General features: G+C 26.5%; 5 protein-coding genes across 9 annotated transcripts in view; 2 read left to right on the top strand and 3 right to left on the bottom strand.

Moving 5' to 3' along the window:
* Positions 1-1307: 1307 nt before the first annotated feature.
* Lqfr (clathrin interactor lqfR) lies at positions 1308-10672 on the bottom strand. 4 transcript variants are annotated; one of them, XM_072005451.1, is made up of 8 exons: positions 10332-10672; positions 7321-7400; positions 6441-6562; positions 5786-6168; positions 5494-5707; positions 4865-5414; positions 4633-4776; positions 1308-4329 (listed from the first exon to the last, which is right to left on the bottom strand). In XM_072005451.1, exons 1-8 carry the CDS (start codon positions 10370-10372, stop codon positions 1499-1501), a joined length of 4365 nt encoding a protein of 1454 aa, XP_071861552.1. In that variant the 5' UTR covers positions 10373-10672; the 3' UTR covers positions 1308-1498. The 4 variants fall into 4 exon arrangements, with proteins under 4 accessions (XP_071861552.1, XP_071861553.1, XP_071861554.1 ...); XM_072005452.1 differs by having other exon boundaries at positions 4633-4773; positions 10332-10604; XM_072005453.1 differs by lacking the exon at positions 10332-10672 and adding an exon at positions 7545-7671.
* A 972-nt stretch (positions 10673-11644) lies between these two features.
* Positions 11645-15549, top strand: LOC139988194 (uncharacterized). The gene is made up of 7 exons (XM_072005306.1): positions 11645-12060; positions 12184-12353; positions 12456-12665; positions 12742-13118; positions 13199-13555; positions 13705-14475; positions 14614-15549. Exons 1-7 carry the CDS (start codon positions 11936-11938, stop codon positions 15364-15366), a joined length of 2763 nt encoding a protein of 920 aa, XP_071861407.1. The 5' UTR covers positions 11645-11935; the 3' UTR covers positions 15367-15549.
* A 921-nt stretch (positions 15550-16470) lies between these two features.
* Lsm1 (U6 snRNA-associated Sm-like protein LSm1) lies at positions 16471-17962 on the bottom strand. Its single transcript, XM_072005308.1, has 3 exons — positions 17838-17962; positions 17328-17512; positions 16471-17246 (listed from the first exon to the last, which is right to left on the bottom strand). Exons 1-3 carry the CDS (start codon positions 17881-17883, stop codon positions 17073-17075), a joined length of 405 nt encoding a protein of 134 aa, XP_071861409.1. The 5' UTR covers positions 17884-17962; the 3' UTR covers positions 16471-17072.
* Positions 17963-18721: 759 nt separating this feature from the next.
* L(3)neo43 (cytochrome c oxidase assembly protein COX16 homolog l(3)neo43) lies at positions 18722-19929 on the top strand. Its single transcript, XM_072005309.1, has 3 exons — positions 18722-18846; positions 18927-19035; positions 19737-19929. The coding sequence occupies exons 1-3, from the start codon at positions 18758-18760 to the stop codon at positions 19809-19811; spliced, it is 273 nt and encodes a 90-aa protein (XP_071861410.1). The 5' UTR covers positions 18722-18757; the 3' UTR covers positions 19812-19929.
* LOC139988192 (uncharacterized) overlaps positions 19811-21204 on the bottom strand; it is a 37000-nt gene continuing 35606 nt past the window's right edge. For both annotated transcript variants that reach the window (XM_072005302.1, XM_072005303.1), the window contains exons 12-14: positions 20320-21104; positions 20123-20234; positions 19811-20055 (exon numbers count right to left, since the gene is read on the bottom strand). In XM_072005302.1, the coding sequence (XP_071861403.1) occupies positions 20027-20055; positions 20123-20234; positions 20320-21104 (926 nt within the window). In that variant the 3' untranslated portion in view covers positions 19811-20026. The remainder of the gene's footprint in view (positions 20056-20122; positions 20235-20319; positions 21105-21204) is intronic.

Raw genomic sequence — 21204 nt, 5'->3', positions numbered from 1 at the left:
AATTAATCACGTATTTTATGTACCACTCATTGTGATCATATGCAATTTAGTTTTCAATAAATTGTAATTTCTATTGTACTTTTAAATAAAATAATTGTACGAAACTCATGACAAAATATAGATAAACCGTTTAACTTAAAATATATGAAATCCAGAAATTGAAATACTTCTTTTTTTGACTGCTTGTGAACACATGATTATGCAATATATATTTCATTGACCATTTTGTTTTGACATTTACAATATGCAATTGTTTACAGTTGCACCCTGTATAATTAGACTGCTTTGCCCAGAAAATAGAAAATTTATCTCCGCTTTTATTAAATAAATAGATTGTTTACAACAAGCCTTGGTTATTTTTAATTCCAAGTTATTTCATGTATGCCTTCTGCTTTTGCTAATATTAGTTTTTATTTATTAAAAAGGTTTCATTGAAATGCAGGAAAAAATGCTGGATTTACATGTTGTTGTTTCTGTTGTTGTGGTTGAATCATTGGTGATGTATATCCCATTGGTGTTGCTAAAATAATCATATTTACTGATAATATGTTCATTTTTATGAATCTTTCTCAAAATATATTTTACTACACACTATAAATTGTCATATACCGAAATTTTAGAGATTAACAGAGAGGTTCAGCTGTTTCATATATATATATATATATACACAACACATAATTTATATATATTTATAATATTTATAGTTATAAAAATGTTTTATAATAACACTGGAAGAGACAATATAAAAGATACTATCACTATATATTTAATGAAAGGTATTGATATATATATGATACTGCCCTAATCATAAAATCAATTAAAAAAATAAGTTTTACATATAAGTTACTTACTCATTAGTTTCGTTTGATGTTGTGGACTATTGCTTGCTAATTGATTCATTGTTGGTGCTGGTCCTGTTTGTTTAACTTTACTTCCCATTATATTATCAAGATCTATATTTAATCCTGAACCAGCCCATGTAGAACCAACTTGTATGGAGGCATTATTTGATGTTTGATTTTTGGAATTAGTAGATGTAGGAGTAAGAAGATTTGTAACTGGCGATAATCCAATAGTGCCTGAATATAACAATTGTTTTAGTTTTAGTAATACATCTACTTAATATTTTATTTTATTATCACATTTACATATAATTAACTTATTAAATAATAAAATAGATTAAAATCTTTAGAAGTTAGTAATAGATAAAAATATTTGTATCTTGTTTATTTAATGCATAATATTAAATTATTACAATATTGCTGAAAAAATCAATTATGAAAAATTATATAAAATATATAATGTGACATAAATTACATTTCTTAAATAATAGCTTAATTCTCATTCACAAGTAATGTATAACGGAGCAAATAAAAAAGTTATTAGTTCATTATACAAATTAATGTTTTACCTTATACATTGTACTCGTAATGACATGCAAAATATATAATTTTTAAAAAACGTTTGTATAAATATGATGTTTAAATCTTATTAATAACTATGTATTGAATGTTGAACCTATAATAGAATCAATCAAAGACACTACTTTAGTACCTAAACTCCTACATTCTTTGTCATGATCACCATTGATTATATTTTGAGATAGATCTAAAAGCCACAATCGTATTTCAATAATGGTTTCAAATAATTCATTTATAATCGTATGTTTTGGTATTGCAATAACTACAGCTGCAATATTTTCTATCACTGCGATTCTAACTTTTGCTTGATCATGGAATCTCAGAATCCATGATAATTCTAATATTTCTTTTCCCATTTTAGGGGCTAATAAACAATTCTGTGCTGCTATCATTATAGTAGACAAAGTTTTCAAAAATCGAATTAGTAAAATATTTTCTTGATCTGTGAAGATTTGTAATCCACTGTTCAAACAAGTATTTTGTTTGCCAAAGCCATGAAGTAATGGATAAAAAAATGAAGATGCAACGTTTCCAAATTTATTTTTAAATGTTTTGAGAGCTTTTGTACTATGAGCGTATCTTTTTGTATTTGATTCAATTCTTCTATCAACAATTTCCTGCCAATTTTTCATTTGATCTTCCGACTTTGCAAAGTCATCAAAGTCATCACTGTATAGTATTTTGTATTGTTGACTTTTCTCTGTATTAATGAAAAGTGACACTTTGTTCGAAGTTTCTCTTGTTCTTTGTTTTATTTTAGGTTCGTTAATTGCATCTTCCTTATTTTCGTGAATTGAAATAGTTGATAATCTTCTTGCTGATTCTGCCAATATATCAAGGAAAAATAATCGTTGATTTACAGAATATTTATCTACTGGCAAGTAAAACTGCTCGCATAAAAATTTAGCGCATTCTTTGGGATAGACAGTCATTATGGCTACACAAGCTTTGAATGTTAATAATTCAAAATTTTCTACATAACAGGATTCTTTAAGTGTAACAAGAAGTTCTAATAATTCAATTGCAAAAGATACATCATCATTTGGTAATTGTGATAATATAAGTTCTTCACAAACTTCTAAGGACTCTGAAAAAACATCTGGATTTGAAGAACTTTTTTCATTCACTAAATTATCACGTAGATCCCGCAAGTATGCTGGTCGTAATTTTTCACTAGCTTTTGTATCATGAGACATATCATATGGTACTAAATCGTCGTCACTATCCAATTCTACATCACTTTTAATATTGTTTTTATCTTTTGCATCATCTTCCAAGATTTGTTTCCCGAACACAGTCGGTACATTTGAATTTGCTATAACCGTGGTTTGCTCATCTTTATTATTATCTACTACTTTTGTACTTAGTTTAGGTAAAACATTACATTCAACACCTAATTCATACAATTTCCTATCACCCAATGTGTTAAACTCAATATCTTCAACAATTAATTTACTCTTTCTAATATCTTCTTCCTTCTTTACGTTTTTTGTTCCCAAAGCTAAGTTTTTTAAAGATTGTACTAAATCTATTACTTCGCCAGGCATATTATTATATTCGAAAGAAAGCTTTGATGCAGTATCTGACTCAGATAATTCGTCAGTAAAAATTTCACCGACAGACATCCCTATTGCTCTTAAAATAATATGTGTAGATTCGAGATGAATAGATATACCAGAGAACAATAATCTTTGAATATTATCTTTATCATCCTTGCTTAAATACCTTTTAGATTTTCTTACGCACGTAATAATTAATTTTGTAATATATTTATGTTGCTCTATAGAGGTATGATTTAAAGCACTTTTGTTACCCCATACATCTAAAAGTTTCATAAGTAATTCGATCAAAATACCATTTTTATCTAAAAATTGTGCTAGGTATGAGATCAAATTTATTACTAAACTGTCATCATTATAATAACACATTAAAGGAATTTTCGTTGTTAATGTATATTTCCAATTTGAATTTAATAATACATCGCCAAAAATTTTATGGACTCCAAGATTTACATCGCAATATTTCAAAAATAGTACAGCTACTGGTTCTATGCTAGATGTATCTAGAATTTCTAGTATATTCTGAATGAAATCTTGTTCATTATTTTTATTTTCAAAACACCATTCTGCTAAAATATTAGTAAATGATAATAAATTCTCTGACTTTGTAGTGATTATCAGTTTACTAATTAAAACTGAGAGTAATTTTAATTCTGGTTTGATATCATAATGTAGTCCAATATTTATGAAGGATATTGCACGAGCAATATGGAAGCTTATAATTTTAAGATATGTTTGAGGGAGAAAACTATCAAATATTTTATCTTTCAATTTATTAGCTACGCGATTAGGCAATGAGATTAAAATTTGCACCATATTTCGCCATGTTTCGTTAAATTCTTCTTCTTGCATCACATTTCGAATTCGATATTTGCATGCATTTACTATTGCGGAAAACAAAGAATCACTTTTTACTAATTGTTCCAAAATTATCGAAATGATAAAAATTTTTCTCTCATTTTCTGTTTCTTTCAAAGCAGAAACTAAAGCAATTAAAGACTCAGCTAATATTGGTAATGTAGCACCATCAATAATCATCAATTGCTTAAGTACTGGATCTAAAATATTTCCTTGTAATGGCCAATTATGATCGAATTTTTCTATAATTTCTTCTAAAATTTTTCCATGTAACATAGAATCAATTTCTGGATAAAAATCGAGATTGCAGTAGTTTTGTGGAGTAAGTGGACCCGGTAAAAATTTAGTATATTCAGAAATATATGATTTCAGCTTTTCCAAGTTATTATGACTTTTGATAGGACCCATGGAACACAATTCATCCAAAAGTCGAATTGCAGCACATTTTGAAAGATTTTCAGCTGAAGTGATGCTTTTTTCCACCTTGGTTGCTGCAAGGAAAGACTTTCTTGGGGACATTACATTATCTTCAAATATATCTTCAATACTAAAGCATACGCAAAATTTTGCAACAAAAATTCATAATTTCCTCCAAATTAAAAAATTTATGGACTAATAAGCAATAAAAAAGAAAATGTATAAAAATATTATTTTCTAAATAAAGATTTTCAGATATCTTGATTTTATGATAAGGTAATACTAAAGCGTATTCATCAAAATTTAAAGTACATTGTTAATATTACTAAATCATAAAATCATAGTTGCATTTAAATTAGTAAATAATGTATATTTACCTCCATGGCTAGCTGTGGCAGGTGTTGAATTCATGTTTAAAAAGAGATTAGTATTGTTGGTATTATTTACCCGCCTATCCATAGAGCCAGTAGTCAAAGAATTTAAGCTATCTAAGTCCGATAAAAGATCTGAATTTGAAGCTGCTATAAAATAATCATTTTGTATTAAAATAATTAAATATTTATTAGCATGTAATAACTCAATATTATTGAATGATTGTGTATAATATACCTGTATTATTGTTCAATGATTGCTGGTTATTAAGTATTTGTGGTTGTAAAGTATCAAGTAGATTGCTACTCATACTAGAATTTTGGGGAAGTGTATTTGTAGAAGGCATAGTTGTGAAAGAAGAAGTGCTTAATGATTGGGCATTGATAAACATCGCATTATTTACATTATCTGTTACTGAACTATTAATATTTGGTATTGTTGCGCCTATTAAATTTACTTGTGTCTGTGGCAGTTGTGGCTGCACTGGGGGATTAGATATTGTAACAGAAGAGTTAAAAGCTGATGTAAAATCTGCAAATTCATCACTGTTATCTTTCGTTTTTACTGTAGGACTACCAAATGCACTAGTAAAATCCCCAAAATCTGTATTTGCATTTTGAGTTTGTACACTAGGCTGAGTATTTGCTCTTGGATTAAAATCATCATCATCATCGACAGCTGATTTGGTATTATTCTCATTTTGAGCATCGAAAATATCATTTAGAATATCATTTTTATTCTTCTGTTTAGTAGATAAAGAACTATTTTGTGATCCAGATATACCATTCTGTAAATTTAAGTTAGAATTTTCAACATAAATTGTTATAAAATCAGTAATCTCTTTTATCTAACATTTTTTTACTTACATTAGATTGTTCTCTTCCATAATTTGCTGCAGCCCCTAAATCTACCTTTTTAATAGTTCTTGTTACTCTTGCTGGAGAAGCATTTGTTGAAGTTGTAGATGTAATAGTTTTATTAACGCGATCCATGCTATCCATTGTATCCCTGTATTCTCTTCCTCCTCTTTTTGGACTGGGATGAACATCATTATCAGAATCTTCTCTTTCACCGTCATCACTATTACAAAAAGATGAAAATAAACAATATTAAAGATATTTGATCATTACTAATGAAAACATAAAACTTTATATTCACCTATTATTTGTATCCTCAAAACCTTTTCCTCTACTGTCTCGATCCCAATCATTATAAGAATCAGTATTAGTTTTATCCCATTTTAGTCTATCTGTCCATCTATCCCCACCACCAAATCTCATACCCATTGCTTCACTTGATAAACCTACATATTTATCTTTATTTTTCTTAGCTTTTTTTCTTTCTTCCCTTAATTTATCATCATCCTGAATAAAATCAATCAATTCTCTGACTTTATGCCTAATATTAATCCCCTGATCTTTACCAAATTCATCGATACATGTATAATTTTCTAAAGACCTGAGGTCATAAATATGTTCTCTAGATGATGTAACCACTCGTTCTGACCCATTGCGAACTAGGTAATTCAATAACAAAAGAGACTGAAAATAAGAAAATGGAATTAATCAATTAAATAAAGGTACTAGCAAAAATTTTACAAAAATAAAAGAAATATATAAACATTCATGTAACATATCATTGGATATTAATCATTGGATCAATTGTATTATTAATAGTTATATATTTTTTTTATTTTTATTTATTTATAATAAAATTTTCATTAAACCTTTTATATAATTTTGTTGATAAAATACCTATATATTTATTAACATAACACAAATTAAATATGTATATATAACAGAAACGGATTTACCTTGTACGTTCGGCGCCAATTCCGTTTATTTTCTTGCAACATCCTTTTCCACAGCATGGACATTACCTCAGGAAATTGCTCATATGTGAATGTAGCCTGAGCCAGTTCTTGCATCATTGCACCTAAAGTAATAACATGCGGTAGAATTAATTTTGCTACATGTCGAACTTCAACAATGAATAAAATTATTAAAAAGTCGGCAGAAAATTATAAGATGTTTAATAGAGTTTCGTATAAGAAACTTTAATAAGTCTTGAAACAATAACGAACGAAATAATTAATAAGAAACAAAAACTATATTTACCAGTAAACATAAAGTTAATATTCGTAATTTTAATTGCATATTTATTGCATGAAGAAATGCGTAAGTGATAACTGTCAAATACAGAAGTGTATAAAATCTAATTTTTATGCAATTATTTTCGAATACCTTACTTTTGCATAATGAAAGTGAATTTTAAATATATAACAATTAAATAATATAATATATGACAATATAAATTGTTAAAGATGAAATTGCAATTCCCAATATAATTAATTAATTTTTTATTTAATTATTAAGAATCAAAAGTTATGTAATATTATTAACATTTTCAGTATTAAAAACAAAAGTAATTTTACTTATTATTTTTTATTTAACGAAAATACTGATTTATGTATATCTTACAGAATTCCTTGTGTATAAAAATACTATACTGTCAGCAAAAATAACATTGGATCAATAACTATCATTTTGCCTTCATAACATTAAGTATTCACCATCGTATTATAACGTAAAATTTGTACAATATGTTTGGACAGATGTAATTTAAACATTTACAACTCCATAATAATTGACAAATATTTGTTTAAATATTTCTTTAAACATAAAAATTTATACCGGTTGGGCCCCAAGCATCGTCATTTGTTGCCTCTCGAACTTTGGCTTCTGTTTCCGTGTAATTCATAACTACATTAGTCCTGTAATATCATTTTCGTTTTCATTAGTATAATTATATACAATAACGTATATATTTTATGATGTATTAATAGTTTTAAATAGGTTGTATGAGATATTACAATATACAATATATGATAATACTATTAATTCTAAAGTAAAATTACTTTCACTGTCTTCACGTAGATTGTATGAACACCTGTTAATTGTGCAATATTTTTACGCCTTTGCTTGCATACAATACTTTTCTGTTTTTAACTTCCAGTAACATATGTTTCGTGATACGGAATTTCGTATTTATATTTTTCGTATTACGGAATATTTGTATCGTGAAAAAAGATTGTTTTCATGAAATTCAACTCTTTGTTGCAAATGAAATTGATTAAATCAGAATACATTCTTTTACGCAAGACAATTTTGTATGCTATTAAAATGCGCAAAACACACACACACACACACGCACACACGCGCACACACACAAATAACAAAGACCATACCAATCTTTACGATTGAATTTTTAGTGTCGCGATCGTTATCGAAGTATATAGTTATACATCCAAAATGTTATCTTACTTTTATTTATCTTCTTCTGAACTTCTTCTGAACAAGAAATGATGGTGCAGTTTAAATTTCTCGCGTTCATTTTGAAATCGAAAGTTCTATTACTGGAGAAAATGATCTATCTTATCATGTTTTTGTTATATACATAGAAAGTAGCAAAACGACAGGTACAAAAGGACATTGAGTACAAACACTCGATTATGTAATACTTTTGTCGAGACTTAAAAATATCTACATAAAAAGATATCTATCTTTTTTTTTATAAACTCTTATTTTTATTTTAAAATATTAAGTAAAATGTGATATATCTATAAATGATAAAAATGAAAAGCGATTATCAATAAGTAAATACTCTAGTTTACAAGTAACCATTGTGATTTGTTTCTAACAACTCATTAATTATTATTATTAATATTTAAAAAGTATTTAACATAATAATCTGACAAAAAACCAAAGGAATAATAAGCATATTTTTTACTATAATAAGTAACTTTACTATTCCTATAGACTTAATAATTGAATTTGCACACATGTCCTTTGTTTAATAATAAAAATAATGAAGAACACGAGTTGCCTGGTATTTAGAAAATTAACTGTTCATATGAGTAATAACAATCGTATTTGGAATCAGACATCTTCGCGTATATAGTTATATACAGTTACAGGTTACATTTGTATTCAGAAAGAGCTGTTAGAGATAATAGTGTCCTTCCGCTTCTCGATTTTCACAGATCGTGAAGAATCTCACGTTTTCGATCGTGATACCATGAGCGAAACTACGTGTAGTTATCATTTCAAGAAATAATAACTCCAAACGGTAACTACGTATTAAGAACTACGCTTTGGCGTTGTTTAAAAAGCAATAGAAGTGAAAGAATCAAAGAATAGCATAAAATAAAAACGGATAGATACTAGCAATGTTTGAGAACCACTAAACGATTCAACACTATGTCCATGTACATGGAATGCAATAAGAATTGGTGTAAGAACAATACTTATATTTCGTAGTTACACAGGGAAAAGGAAAGGAAAAGAAATGTAATGTTCGTGACGAAGTAAATTTCTTATACTTTCAATTTTTTATGAATATTTTACACGCGCATTGAGTACAACTGCACGAAAGCGAAACTTAACGGTGTGAAGATCATACACAAGAATCTGATATTGTTTTGAACAAAAGAAACTTAAAAAATTACGAATTAACATAATAATAAGTAATCTAGAATATAATCTGCGAAGTGTTTGTAAAACTATTTTATCGATATTCGGTAACAGATTTTATGCATTTGGAAATAGACATAACGGACAATAATTAATGTATATGCGATTCCTGATGTATTTCTGTTGCTATAAATATTAATTACTATTATTGATAAATATTATAGATCATTTTTTACCGAAGAAAACTGGTATTTTATCAATATCTCATTTCCTTCCTCTTAAAATATGCAAGACTTTCCCAACGGGTAGTCTTACTTATCATGGAGTGTAACCTGTTCGTGAGCTTGTGTGGACAGCTTATCGTCTAATTCCAGTCGCTATTGTAGTAAAACATTGTTCTTTTTGTTCGTACGTTCTTATCAAGTGAAAAAAAGGAACAATTCTAATAATATTAACAATTTTAAATATCGTTTAAAACACAAAAATACAAAAGTAGAAAATAAGGAAAAAAAAATAATTACAGATGGTATCTTCGTGCAAACTTATCGTATAATACAAAAATAGATATATTATGTAATTAGAGTTACACCAATGCAATTTATCGTAATACATTTCCTAAAAGGTTGCATTTTTACATCCGAAAATATATGATTCTTTACATTAACATGATAACAAGATATATAAATAAAAAGACGTTTATGAAAGCTAGCAAATTTTATAAAAAGTACAACAAGAATAGTAATAATAAAAGAAAGTATCAGATAAACGAACGCTATCGTATTATTCGTATTATGAATGAAACGTATAATGTGATTTATTTCATCCTTTTATAGTAACATTATTTTCATCAATTCTATGCAATTTGTTATTATTTGATGTGAAAGTTTATATTCGACCAAGTAAATAAACGTATTTTTGCAATCTATCTAAGTATACGATATATCAATCTACTATGAAGGCTCATAAGTAAAACTTGTTCGAAAATAAGTGCAGAGAATCTTTTATTTATCTTCCGCGAATACCAGATTAAACGAGAAAAGAAAGATTTAAACAGGATCCACATTCATATGCATGAATGATGCGTTAAACAATGTAAGCGAAGTGACTATCAGTGACAGCAAAATTAGGGATAAATGAAAAATCGTGCAGCGTATCGAAGGAAGTAGAGTGGAATGCGTTGAAAAAAGTAAAAGCAAGGTTAGATCGCGTGTAACTGACTTAATTGTACTTACGCCTTATCCATTAATTCCCGCACTTTCCACATGTTCATCATCGTGCTTTATACTCCTCACTGAATATAATACGCGTTTTCCGCGTGAAAACTACGTAACTTACACTGATAAATGTTTACCAGCTGTTTTTCGAAGCATTTGATATTGCAACGACGACGGCGAACGAACGTCACCAGGCGGTGGCCATGTTATCCCTTCCACGTTCCATTCAACTAATAATCGTCACAGGTGTTTTACGTCTGCCAACCTTGCTTTTCGTTATCACAAGTTTTTCTATATAACATTCTTATTCTTTCTAAAATATTATCTAGCAATCGGTAGCCAAAGAAATCACGAAGAATCGTTTAAACTAAACAATCGAAAAGAATTAATTTCTATTCGACCCGATGAATCAGAAAACATGTTTACCTTGACAAATAAGATGTATAAGTCATAATATAAATCGGTTAATGTATCAACTATAAATCGTTTAATGGTTGTATTTAATTATTTAAAATAGGATTGTCGTCCTTTATTCTGATATGCTTACGTTGTATTTAAATATAAGATTTATTTTGGGCCATTGCCAATTGATTATTTAAAAGCTGACAATTACTGATTCTGATAATACTTGTAATATCATTAAATTGAAAAAATATGAAAAGGTATTTGGAATAAGATTAACATTTACTATTTAAATTTGCAAAACATTTAATACCAACTGCTTTTTTTCCTAAATGAAAAAAAGATTAAATGTTATAATTACAGTTATTCCATTGACATTATAATATTAACATTTTTATATTCTTATCCTACACATAGCCAAAAAAATATTTCCAAACTTTCCTAAATCTTTTTTATCAAAATATTTTCCAGAAGACATATACATACATTGGATTGTTTTAACACAATATTATTGCAATGTGATATAAATATTGAATTATCATAAAAGATTCATTGAAAATAATAGCCTTTAATTGTAAATATGTACGTATACAATACGTAATTCTTTGTTTTAAAATTTGTTATATGACTTTGATATTTAATCACAGTACTTTTTTTAGTATTTTTAGAAATACCAAAATTTGAACAAAAAATCATTTCTATCATAAAAGATTAAATAGTGTTTATATTAACAATATATGTATTTAAAAATATATTTCATTAAATCATTCAATCTTCTGCTACTGCTTATCTTTACAAAGTGAAATAGTATTGTATTATTTATAAATATCAGGTGAGAAATTATATATACATATAATACCAGTCTATTTTTTGTATGTACCACTAGATGGAGCTAAGAAATAGATTTAGTTTTGTCTTACTATAAAACCATTACTACTTTGTGGTAAATATCGTGTAGTTGGATTGGTTGAATGGATACGTAGAAGAAATACGAATGAACAAAGATACTATTGCGTTATGATTTGTCTTTCATATTGATCAATTATTTTAATTATTTTAGAAAAGATGATTTGTATATATATGAACATGTTATTTATAATGAAACAGAAGTCATTCAGTCAGAATGAAAGTAACCGCCGTTAACGAAACGGCAACGAACGTGTGCATAAAATTTAAAGATGTCAGAACGTGTTTAAATTGTCGTTATTGCGGAATTGACAATGGAAGATTTTAACGATGGTGTGGATGGTAAATTGGCTTTTAGAATGCGAAAAGTCAATCCAGAACAATTTCACACTCTCGTCAAAATGCATCTATCTTTTGAATTGGACCTCAATACCGAGGAGTAAGATAATTAATGTTATTAAAATTTGAATTTAGAAGTTGATTTTACAATTTGGTACACTGTTTGTTTATATAAAATAAACTTTATAAACTTTTTTATTTATTGTTATGTATATATATACAGCAATGATTGCATCAATGAAAAGACAAAGTTAAAAAAGTGGGGTCTCTTAAGCTTCTCAAAGAAACCTAAGTCAACAATTAATTTACAAAAAGGAGTTGAAGGTGCTAGCTTATCTGAAGATGGAATAAATCAAGTAAAACAGTTGATAGAATATTTATCTAAAGAACAAAGTAAGTAAAAATATAATGCAGTACACTATATACATTTATATTATTTGGAAAATGTTTAAATAATTTGTTTTTCCTTTATTTCCATGTTGAACAAATTTTAAGATATTATACAAGAAGGTATATTTCGACGTACTGGTAAATTAACAAGGCAACAAGATTTAAAAACTGCATTGTATCAAGGCATTCCATTGAATCTTAATGATGGCCGATATAGTGTACATGATTGTGCATCGGTATTAAAAGGATTTTTGGCTGAATTATCAGAGCCATTGTTATCAGATTTGCATTATCCTGCACATTGTCAAATTGCTGGTAAAGAATTAACTAAATCATACTTGACTTTTTTATTGTTATAGTTTATTTTAAGATCTACTTTTATTGATTTTAGAATTATGTAGTTCTGATTTAAGTGGGAATGATGCAAGGTTATTAAGATCTCTGCAACTACTTTTATTACTTCTACCATCTATAAACAGAGTTTTACTTAAGTATGTCTTGAATCTTCTGAATAAGACAGCTAGTTTTGAATCTAATAATAAAATGAATTGTGATAGCCTTGCTACACTTTTTACACCACACTTAATGTGCCCAAGAAAATTATCACCAGAAGCTTTACATATCAATTCTCAAAATTTATCATGTTTAGTTGCCTTCATGATTAAAAAGGAAAATGAACTATTTGAAATTCCACCAAAACTAGCTACAGATATCAGAGCATATTGGGTAGAGCAAGAAAGAAAATTACTAAGCCCTAAAAATATAGATGTAAGTTTATCTTTTCTCTTTTCAAAATTGTTAAATACCTAATAACTAATGCCAATTTATGTAATTATCTTTTATTACAGTTAAATGAATCTATACCAGATACAACAGGTACAGCACACACAGTATTCAGTTTTGTGGATCATAAATTAACAGCAAAGGCAAATTCTACGCAAGATACTCAGGCAGCATTAGCACAACTGTATGCTCACATACAAGCCATGCCAGAGTCAGCTAAAAAACGTAGGCTTGTAAAACAATTTAATAAAGAAAATGGTCAAGGTACACCAAGACAAGTTAAACATTTTCGAACTAAAAGTCTTGGAGATTCAATTAAAAAACACATATTCCAGAAAAAGATTTTGGGGCATAAAAAGTTTGATATTAATATAGGTTGTAATATCACTAGATCAAATAGTGAAGAAAATATATTGTCATCGGTAAGATATATATATATATAGAAGAAAATATTTTTTATAGCCAATACTTCTTAAGCTCATAACAGCACACTAATTTTATAACATATAATTATACTTATAATAGCACTCCATGATTAATATATTTTATTTGCATGTTTTTAACTACACAGAATCTAGAAAAATCATTACTTCAAACAAAAGTCTTACTTAGCAAATCAGATGATGAGCTTAGCATGGAAAATTATGATACAAATAATGATAGCCTTCTTCATACTAAACATATTAGTAACAGTACTGGTAGTCTTAATACTCCCACATTAAGGAGTTATAAAGACAAGAGAAAGGCTATATTGATGAAATTTGTAAATATAAACGAGGAACAAATAGTTCAATATCATGATTGGAATGTAAATAAATCAGATAAAGGATCATATATAGATGAATCCATAAATTCAAAGTCAAGTAACGCGAACATATCTTTGCAAGATTCTAACAAGGAATTAAGAGGGGAGAATAATACTGCAATTAATACTAATAGATTATCTAGACAACTCAGTGAACCACCAGATATATATTCTTCTCAAAGTACTTTGTATGAAACAAGTCAAAATGAATTATATAGACAAAGTTCAGAACCTACATTTTCAATGTCAGAAGCAACTCATACAGAAATGGTATCTATAGCTAAGTATGACGACGAGAACAAGAAAGCAGTGGAATATTCAAAAATGGAATCACACTCTGATAATGCATGTGTTCATTTGTCTCCTGCTGTGAAGAATAGACTTTGGAATGTATATGTTGCCCACACATCAACACCATCAAATTTATTACGCAAAAGCTTAGTTACTAATGACTACATGTTAACTCCTATTACTAACAATGATAAGAGCATGAGCCCAATTACGCAAAGCGCTACTAAAATGACAAAAGCTATGCAGGTATGAATTTATAATATTATCCCTAATACCATTATTTTGTATGTTTCCTTTTACCATTGTTTACTTTCTTTATAATTTATAAATATAATTGTGAATTTACTACAAATTCAAACTAGTAATATTCTATATTGATTACAGGAAACAATGATGACACCCCGTTCTAGAAAACCAGTAATGATGGTTTCTGGATCAAACCTATGTAATCTCGCTTCTGTCAATAATAGTTGGAATCAACAGAGTAATAACATACATGGTCCAAACCTTGATATTATTGCTCCAATAAATTGTACTTCAATTCTAGAAGAATCTCAAAAGCCCAATAACACAGACAGCGAAATTGTATACAACGAAGTTATTGACTTGGAAGATAAAGAAAATTTAAACAAAAATACAACAGAGAAAAGAAGATATATTACATCAATTACCGATGACTATTACACAATCAAACAACAAAGTACAATGTCTATAACAAGCACATTTAGGGAATATTTATTGTCTAGAAGTGTGTTAACTGCTAGTCCTGTTGATCTCAGTTTTTCGTCGCGTACTGGAGACTTCGAACAATCAGAATCCGACTTAAATATTTTAAATGAGGATGGCCTTTCTGAAAGCTTACTTTGTTGTTTAAATGGAAATCAACCTGAATCTGATACTTCTGGTATTGCATCTGGTAGTACTAATAGCGCGAATTCGTCGGAAAAAAATGAGGAAGTGGCAAGTTCACCAAGAAAACGAGCAACTAGTTTACAGCGTAATGATTCTAAGAAATCAATAAAAGAATCTAGAAAATTAAGAAACATACAAGGACAAGGTTTCAGAAATAAACAATTAAGCGAATCAACATTAAATTCTGTAAAAATAAAAGACACATTTCAAGAAACTTCATTTTGACAAAGTGATATAATCACGATATATACCAAAATCAACGTGTTTAAACATATTATGACATTAATAATATATTAATTTCTATACATATCTTTATGCACACTTTTTCGTTTTAATAATACCTTTTACTTTGAAAAGAGATGTTAATATAAAAACCTATGATATCAATAGGTTTGCTTATGAATGGTATGAAAACAAAATTTTAAAGTTTACTTTCATTATATAACTTTCTATTTTTTAAAACTTTCATTACCTCTGTATTTCTATAATAAAGATTAAAATACATCGATATGTGATACATTCAAATTCGTAATATATGGTGAATAGTTTTGTACTATTTCATTTAATTTATATACTTTCTTAAAGTTTATATATTATATATTTTGTTAAATTATTCATTATATATGAATAAACTCTTTTGCATAAAATACATTGACTACGATACACTTAAATTTCATATTAAACTTTCAATAAATTACGTAACTATATAAGTTTGTGAAATTTGATAACACTATTACTTTCAGTGTTCTTTTTAATATATAGCATTAATAATAATTCAATTATTATATATAAATGGACATTTATTTTTTATTGATCTGCTGTATCATACGAAATTTTTATGATTTTTGAAATTAATACACTAATGTAATAAATACTGATTTATTTTAATACATGAAGTCTTTTATAGATAATAAAAAATAGGATACAATGACTGTAAACTCATTTTATTAATATATTTATATATATATATATATATAATACATTTGTTGATATATGTAGTACAATATAATATACATATATTGTACAGATTTAAATAATTCATTTCATATCATTAATTGTCAAACATACCATATTTAGTATTATATAAACAAATATAGGAAAAAAACTCTAATTGTTAAAAAAATTGCAAAATATGAAATATTTTATCTCACATTATCTATTTATTATTTTAGAATTAGGTTTTATATATATATGGATTTTCTAAATAAAATATTTTGGATTATAATGTGGATTTACATTTTTAAAGAAATATATTCTGTAAATTTATTAAACATGTAATATATAAATAACATTTTATACACATGATTTTTATATTGAATCAAATCTTCCTTAATATTGTGTATTTGTCTTTATTTTTAGTTTGAAATACAAGGGAATTATTGAAACAAGAATTCTTTATACAAAACAAGATATGTAAAACTGATCATAGAAAAATATATATGTAATTGCTAGAAATCTGTAAATGTAATCAATATGTTCATTTATGTATTTAATATAGTCAGTAAAAGACTATCTATTAATTATAATAGATTTCTATTTAAATATAATTTTTGTATATAGTAGAAGTTTGAAGATTTTTAAAAGTACAATACAATTATAGTAGATACATTTTCCACAAATACAGGGTTAATGTAATAAAACTAAAACTATATAAATTCTTATATTATTGACATCTCATATGTCAAATTTGAATTGTACTATTATATCATAGTTTTATAAAGAAATTGTAGGATATACATTATTATTATTATTCTATTGTAGGATATAATTATTCTTTCTATCTTCACAATTATGTGATATATTCACATCTCACAAGTTGTCTCCTTTAGATATTATCAGAAAGAAAGTGATGTGTAACATGTATCACATGCTTCAGAATTATGTGAAGATGTAGATGATAAAGTATTGGTAGTCAAGGATGTGGATATGGGTCAGAACATGTCATCATGACCCATATCTGGAATATATGATAAACCTCGTTCCTTCAGAGTTTTATTTATTAGTCGTTTCTGGTCTTGTTTTAATTCTTGTTCTCGTCTTTGTGCATCCAAGATATCATCAACAGATACTTCAGTCAATGGTAAATCTCTTTCTTTGTCTCTGTCCTATAATAAGAATTATATCGTTTCGTTAAGAAATCTAATATATGTTTTTTTAAATAAAAGACTTTTATATAACGACATTACTATTTCTCCTAAAAGGACAACATTTTCTCCTCTGACAATAAAAATTCCTCTTGGGATGTCTCCGTATTCTTTGCCAACATGAATTCTTTCAATTGTACGATGAAGTACAATATTAGCAAATTGATCAACACTTCTAAGATATCCAATTAAAGTTCTGCCATCTCTTAGTAAAACCATAAGTTTTTCTAGACCAGAATTATATATAATATATCATAATAATGAAAATAACTTTTATCAAAGTAGAGATTAAAATAAACAAAATGTATTATATTTTATCAAAAATTTCATCATTTGCGAAGGTTTAAAAAGATATACATATGAATAATATAGTTCTAGATTTAATTAATACAATTTCCCGTGATAAAAGAAAAAATTTGTATTATACTGTATAATAGTTTGCTTCTATACATATAGCGTTTATAAAAATTATTAATTAAAAAATAAAATGCAAAACTGCAATAACACACTGATATAACCTAACAAATGTACAATTGTAACATAATTACGTACTGTCAAGTTCTTCGAGAAGAGATGCCGTCCCTGGCAAAATGTTCATTTTGCAATTTCTCCTATTTCTGATATATAGAAATAATTTTCAAATTAAAACAAATAAAAATCTTATATGCCAGCTTAACCTGTAGTGAGATATAAAATTAAAATCATTTCGTTTGTTCGTCAATAACAATATTAACTTGTTATTATCGAATTAATATTATCGATAAATTCATTTAATTATCAAACTAAAATAATTTAATTACAACCATCACTCCTTTCACATTTACTTAAAAGATCACGTAAATCGATATATGTATTTTGGTGAATTTTATTTTGTGTGTATGGCGAGGTAAAATGTGTTATTGATTTGAATTCATTGTAAATTAAGAAAATAATACAAACAATATTATGGTATTATTATTAGCCTTTCATAGTAGTCAGATTACATAAATAAATGATTGTATTAATATAAGAAAGATCAAAATAATATATATAAAATATTTGTATAAAGTTTCATTTCTATACAATGATAATCAATCTATATACGTACATACTACTACTCGTCCAATTATGGATATTTTTCTTTAAAAATTGCTTATTATATAAAGTATTATTTAAAATTTAATACAATTATTATATAAAGTAATACCTACTTTAAAATATGTTGATTTTAACATATAGCCTTAAATTTTATAAAAAACTACTAGTAAACATTTGAGTGAGTACTTACATGCATGCATACATAATTTCTTTTATACATCATTCATAATAACTTTTGATATTCTATAGTTTTGATCCATAATATTTTAATACCTTCAAAAATATATAATTTTATATATTCGAAATAATAATAGCAATGTATATACGTAACAAATAATACCTATAATTTATAGATTTCGTACCGGCATATATATAAGAACATAACCTTCAATACAATGAAGCGAAAACATTTTTGGCAATTTTTACCATTTATGATACTTGTTATAGGAGGTTCATTTTTTATTCAGGAATTTGTAAGCCTAAAGTATGTACTTTAATAATACAATCTTAAATTTTCTATTATATAATTTAAAGTTATTAACTAAATTATTTTCATTTGTTCAGATATAAGTATCCAAAAGTTACATCGTACGATATGAAAATAGAAACTAAAAAACGAGGTATTGAAATGAAAAAAAGTCGTACTCTTGAAGAGGAATATAAGCTAATAAAAGTAAGTAAACCGATTATTTTTATTAAATAAAATTTATCTATATAATAAATATTTGAAAAATTCCAGTTTTACTAGTTTGAGAAATGTACTATTTTTAAACTTTTTATATGAAAATAGGATAATTTCAACTCAAAAATGTGTTATAAATTCTTCTTTATTAATATATTGGACCAAAATTCCTTCATATCCTTAAATATCTATTAACAGTTAATAATCATTACAGAAAATAATCAAATTTTAGCTATTCTTTTTAAGAGTAACAAACTATATCCTTATACATACTTAAGGAATTTATATGACAAATTGATGCAAAAGTAAATATACGATTTTATTCTTTTATTTTAAGTTATGTTAATTGTACACAGCAACTGTATGTGTGTTAAAATTAGGAACAAGGATATGCATTCTTATTTGCAAATAAAAAATGCAAATAAGATTGCTGACAAATATGATCAAGATTAATATATAAAACACATGAATTACATGTGTTATGTTTATAGAAACAACTGACTAATATTAAAATTACATTATACAAATATAATAAATAAATATATCAAGTTGTATTAATAGATTAAATAGTTGTAGAAAACTTTATACTTTGTTATGATACATATATTACATACAAATTACATTATATGGTATATACAAATTTATATGAAATAATCAATAAGTCATAATTACATTTAGCTTGATATTTCTAGACCTTGGATATTGATAATTGGGAAAACGTTCGTATACCACGACCATGGGAGGATCCAAGCATGACAAACAAATAAAATTGTAAAAAGAATTTACTTAAAAAAGAAATATATGTACATTGTATGTATATAAAAGTATATTTATAACAAATTGTTATTTATATTATATTATAGTTACGATAAATTCTGTATTAAAGTCTTGAGTATTCCTCATACATATTTTTTTTGTAGTAATTAATAAGTTAAAAATTATTACAAAAAATGTAGCACAGCACACATTTATTTTACAATTATTAACTGTAGTGTGTTAACGAATGTAATTCTATAAACGAACAGTATAGTTAGTTAAATTAAAAAAAAATTTCAAAATTTTAATATATTGAACTTACTTTTTTTTTCAAACCCAAACATACTTAATAAACTTTGTTGCCTTCGTACTGATGATTGTAACTGTTGGCTTCGCCGTGTACCGTTTGTCGTGTTCATTTTACTTTTTAGAACCTGTGTGTGTGAGAGAGAGAAAGAGAGTGAGATATAAAATGTTGAAATATACAATTATGCAGAGATATAAAATAATAATACTTACTGTGCGAAAATTTGAAGAACTTCTACTTTTGTTTTGTTTTATTTTATTACTTGTTTGTGTGGATATTTTTGTATCAGACCATGTAAATAAACTATTTGAAGTATTTATATCTTCTTGTCGAATTAAGAAGTCGGAATCTATATTAAATTCCAACGTTGTCAATGAAGTATTTAAATTGTGTAATTCGGTTTTATTAGCATTTTTTGCAATATTTTCATTCATTGAAACATCTAAATGTGATACTCCTAAATCGCAATTAGAAGTGTTTAAGGGTTCAATATTTTTGCACTCATTTGATGCATTTATAACTGGTGCATTATGCTCTTCATCAATATCCATACTATCATCCTTCCCCACTTCCTCATTTAACATTAAAAGCTTTAAATTAATATTGCTTGTGTGGTTATTTTTATTTACTTCCATGTTTTCTTTTTTTAATAAAACTTCATTTGAGTTCGTAATTTCATTATCTATTGCAGTATAATTTCCGTGAGTATTATCTTTAGCAAAAAATTTACTTTCTGTAACAGTTCCTTCATCTATAATTGTTCGCCTGATACGCATATTCCTTCCGTTTATTCGACTTTTACTAGTAGATAAAAGACTTGGAGAAGTTTTGATACTAGATGAACGTTTTGAAAATAAATTTTGTTTTCTAATTAAAACAGGAGATACTTTATCTTCACTAGGAGTAAGGCTATTTGTATCTAGATTATTTTCAATATCCATTGTATTTGTAGATTTATATATATCTAAAATTTCTTTTTGATTTAGTTGTTCGTATTCTGTAATAATTATATAATTATTTATTTTTTGCCAGCTTTTTAAGTTATACTTAGATATATTTAATTATTTATCTTTATATTTATACAATAACTATTATAA

The sequence above is a fragment of the Bombus fervidus genome, chromosome 6 (genome assembly GCF_041682495.2).
Source record: "Bombus fervidus isolate BK054 chromosome 6, iyBomFerv1, whole genome shotgun sequence".
Classification (NCBI taxonomy): Eukaryota; Metazoa; Arthropoda; class Insecta; order Hymenoptera; family Apidae; genus Bombus; species Bombus fervidus.
This window is presented reverse-complemented; position numbering and strand designations above follow the sequence as displayed.

Coding starts and splice junctions, on each gene's coding strand:
- LOC139988194 (XM_072005306.1), top strand. CDS start 11,936: ATGGAAGATTTTAACGATGGTGTGGATGGTAAATTGGCTTTTAGAATG. Junction 12,061..12,183: donor TTGGACCTCAATACCGAGGA/GTAAGATAATTA, acceptor ATATATATACAG/CAATGATTGCATCAATGAAA. Junction 13,556..13,704: donor AAGAAAATATATTGTCATCG/GTAAGATATATA, acceptor TTAACTACACAG/AATCTAGAAAAATCATTACT.
- Lsm1 (XM_072005308.1), bottom strand. CDS start 17,883: ATGAACATTTTGCCAGGGACGGCATCTCTTCTCGAAGAACTTGACA. Junction 17,513..17,837: donor TCTTCTCGAAGAACTTGACA/GTACGTAATTAT, acceptor ATTCTGGTCTAG/AAAAACTTATGGTTTTACTA. Junction 17,247..17,327: donor TTGTCCTTTTAGGAGAAATA/GTAATGTCGTTA, acceptor TTCTTATTATAG/GACAGAGACAAAGAAAGAGA.
- Lqfr (XM_072005451.1), bottom strand. CDS start 10,372: ATGATGAACATGTGGAAAGTGCGGGAATTAATGGATAAGGC. Junction 4,777..4,864: donor ATCATTGAACAATAATACAG/GTATATTATACA, acceptor ATTATTTTATAG/CAGCTTCAAATTCAGATCTT. Junction 4,330..4,632: donor TGCCACAGCTAGCCATGGAG/GTAAATATACAT, acceptor CTTTCCTTGCAG/CAACCAAGGTGGAAAAAAGC.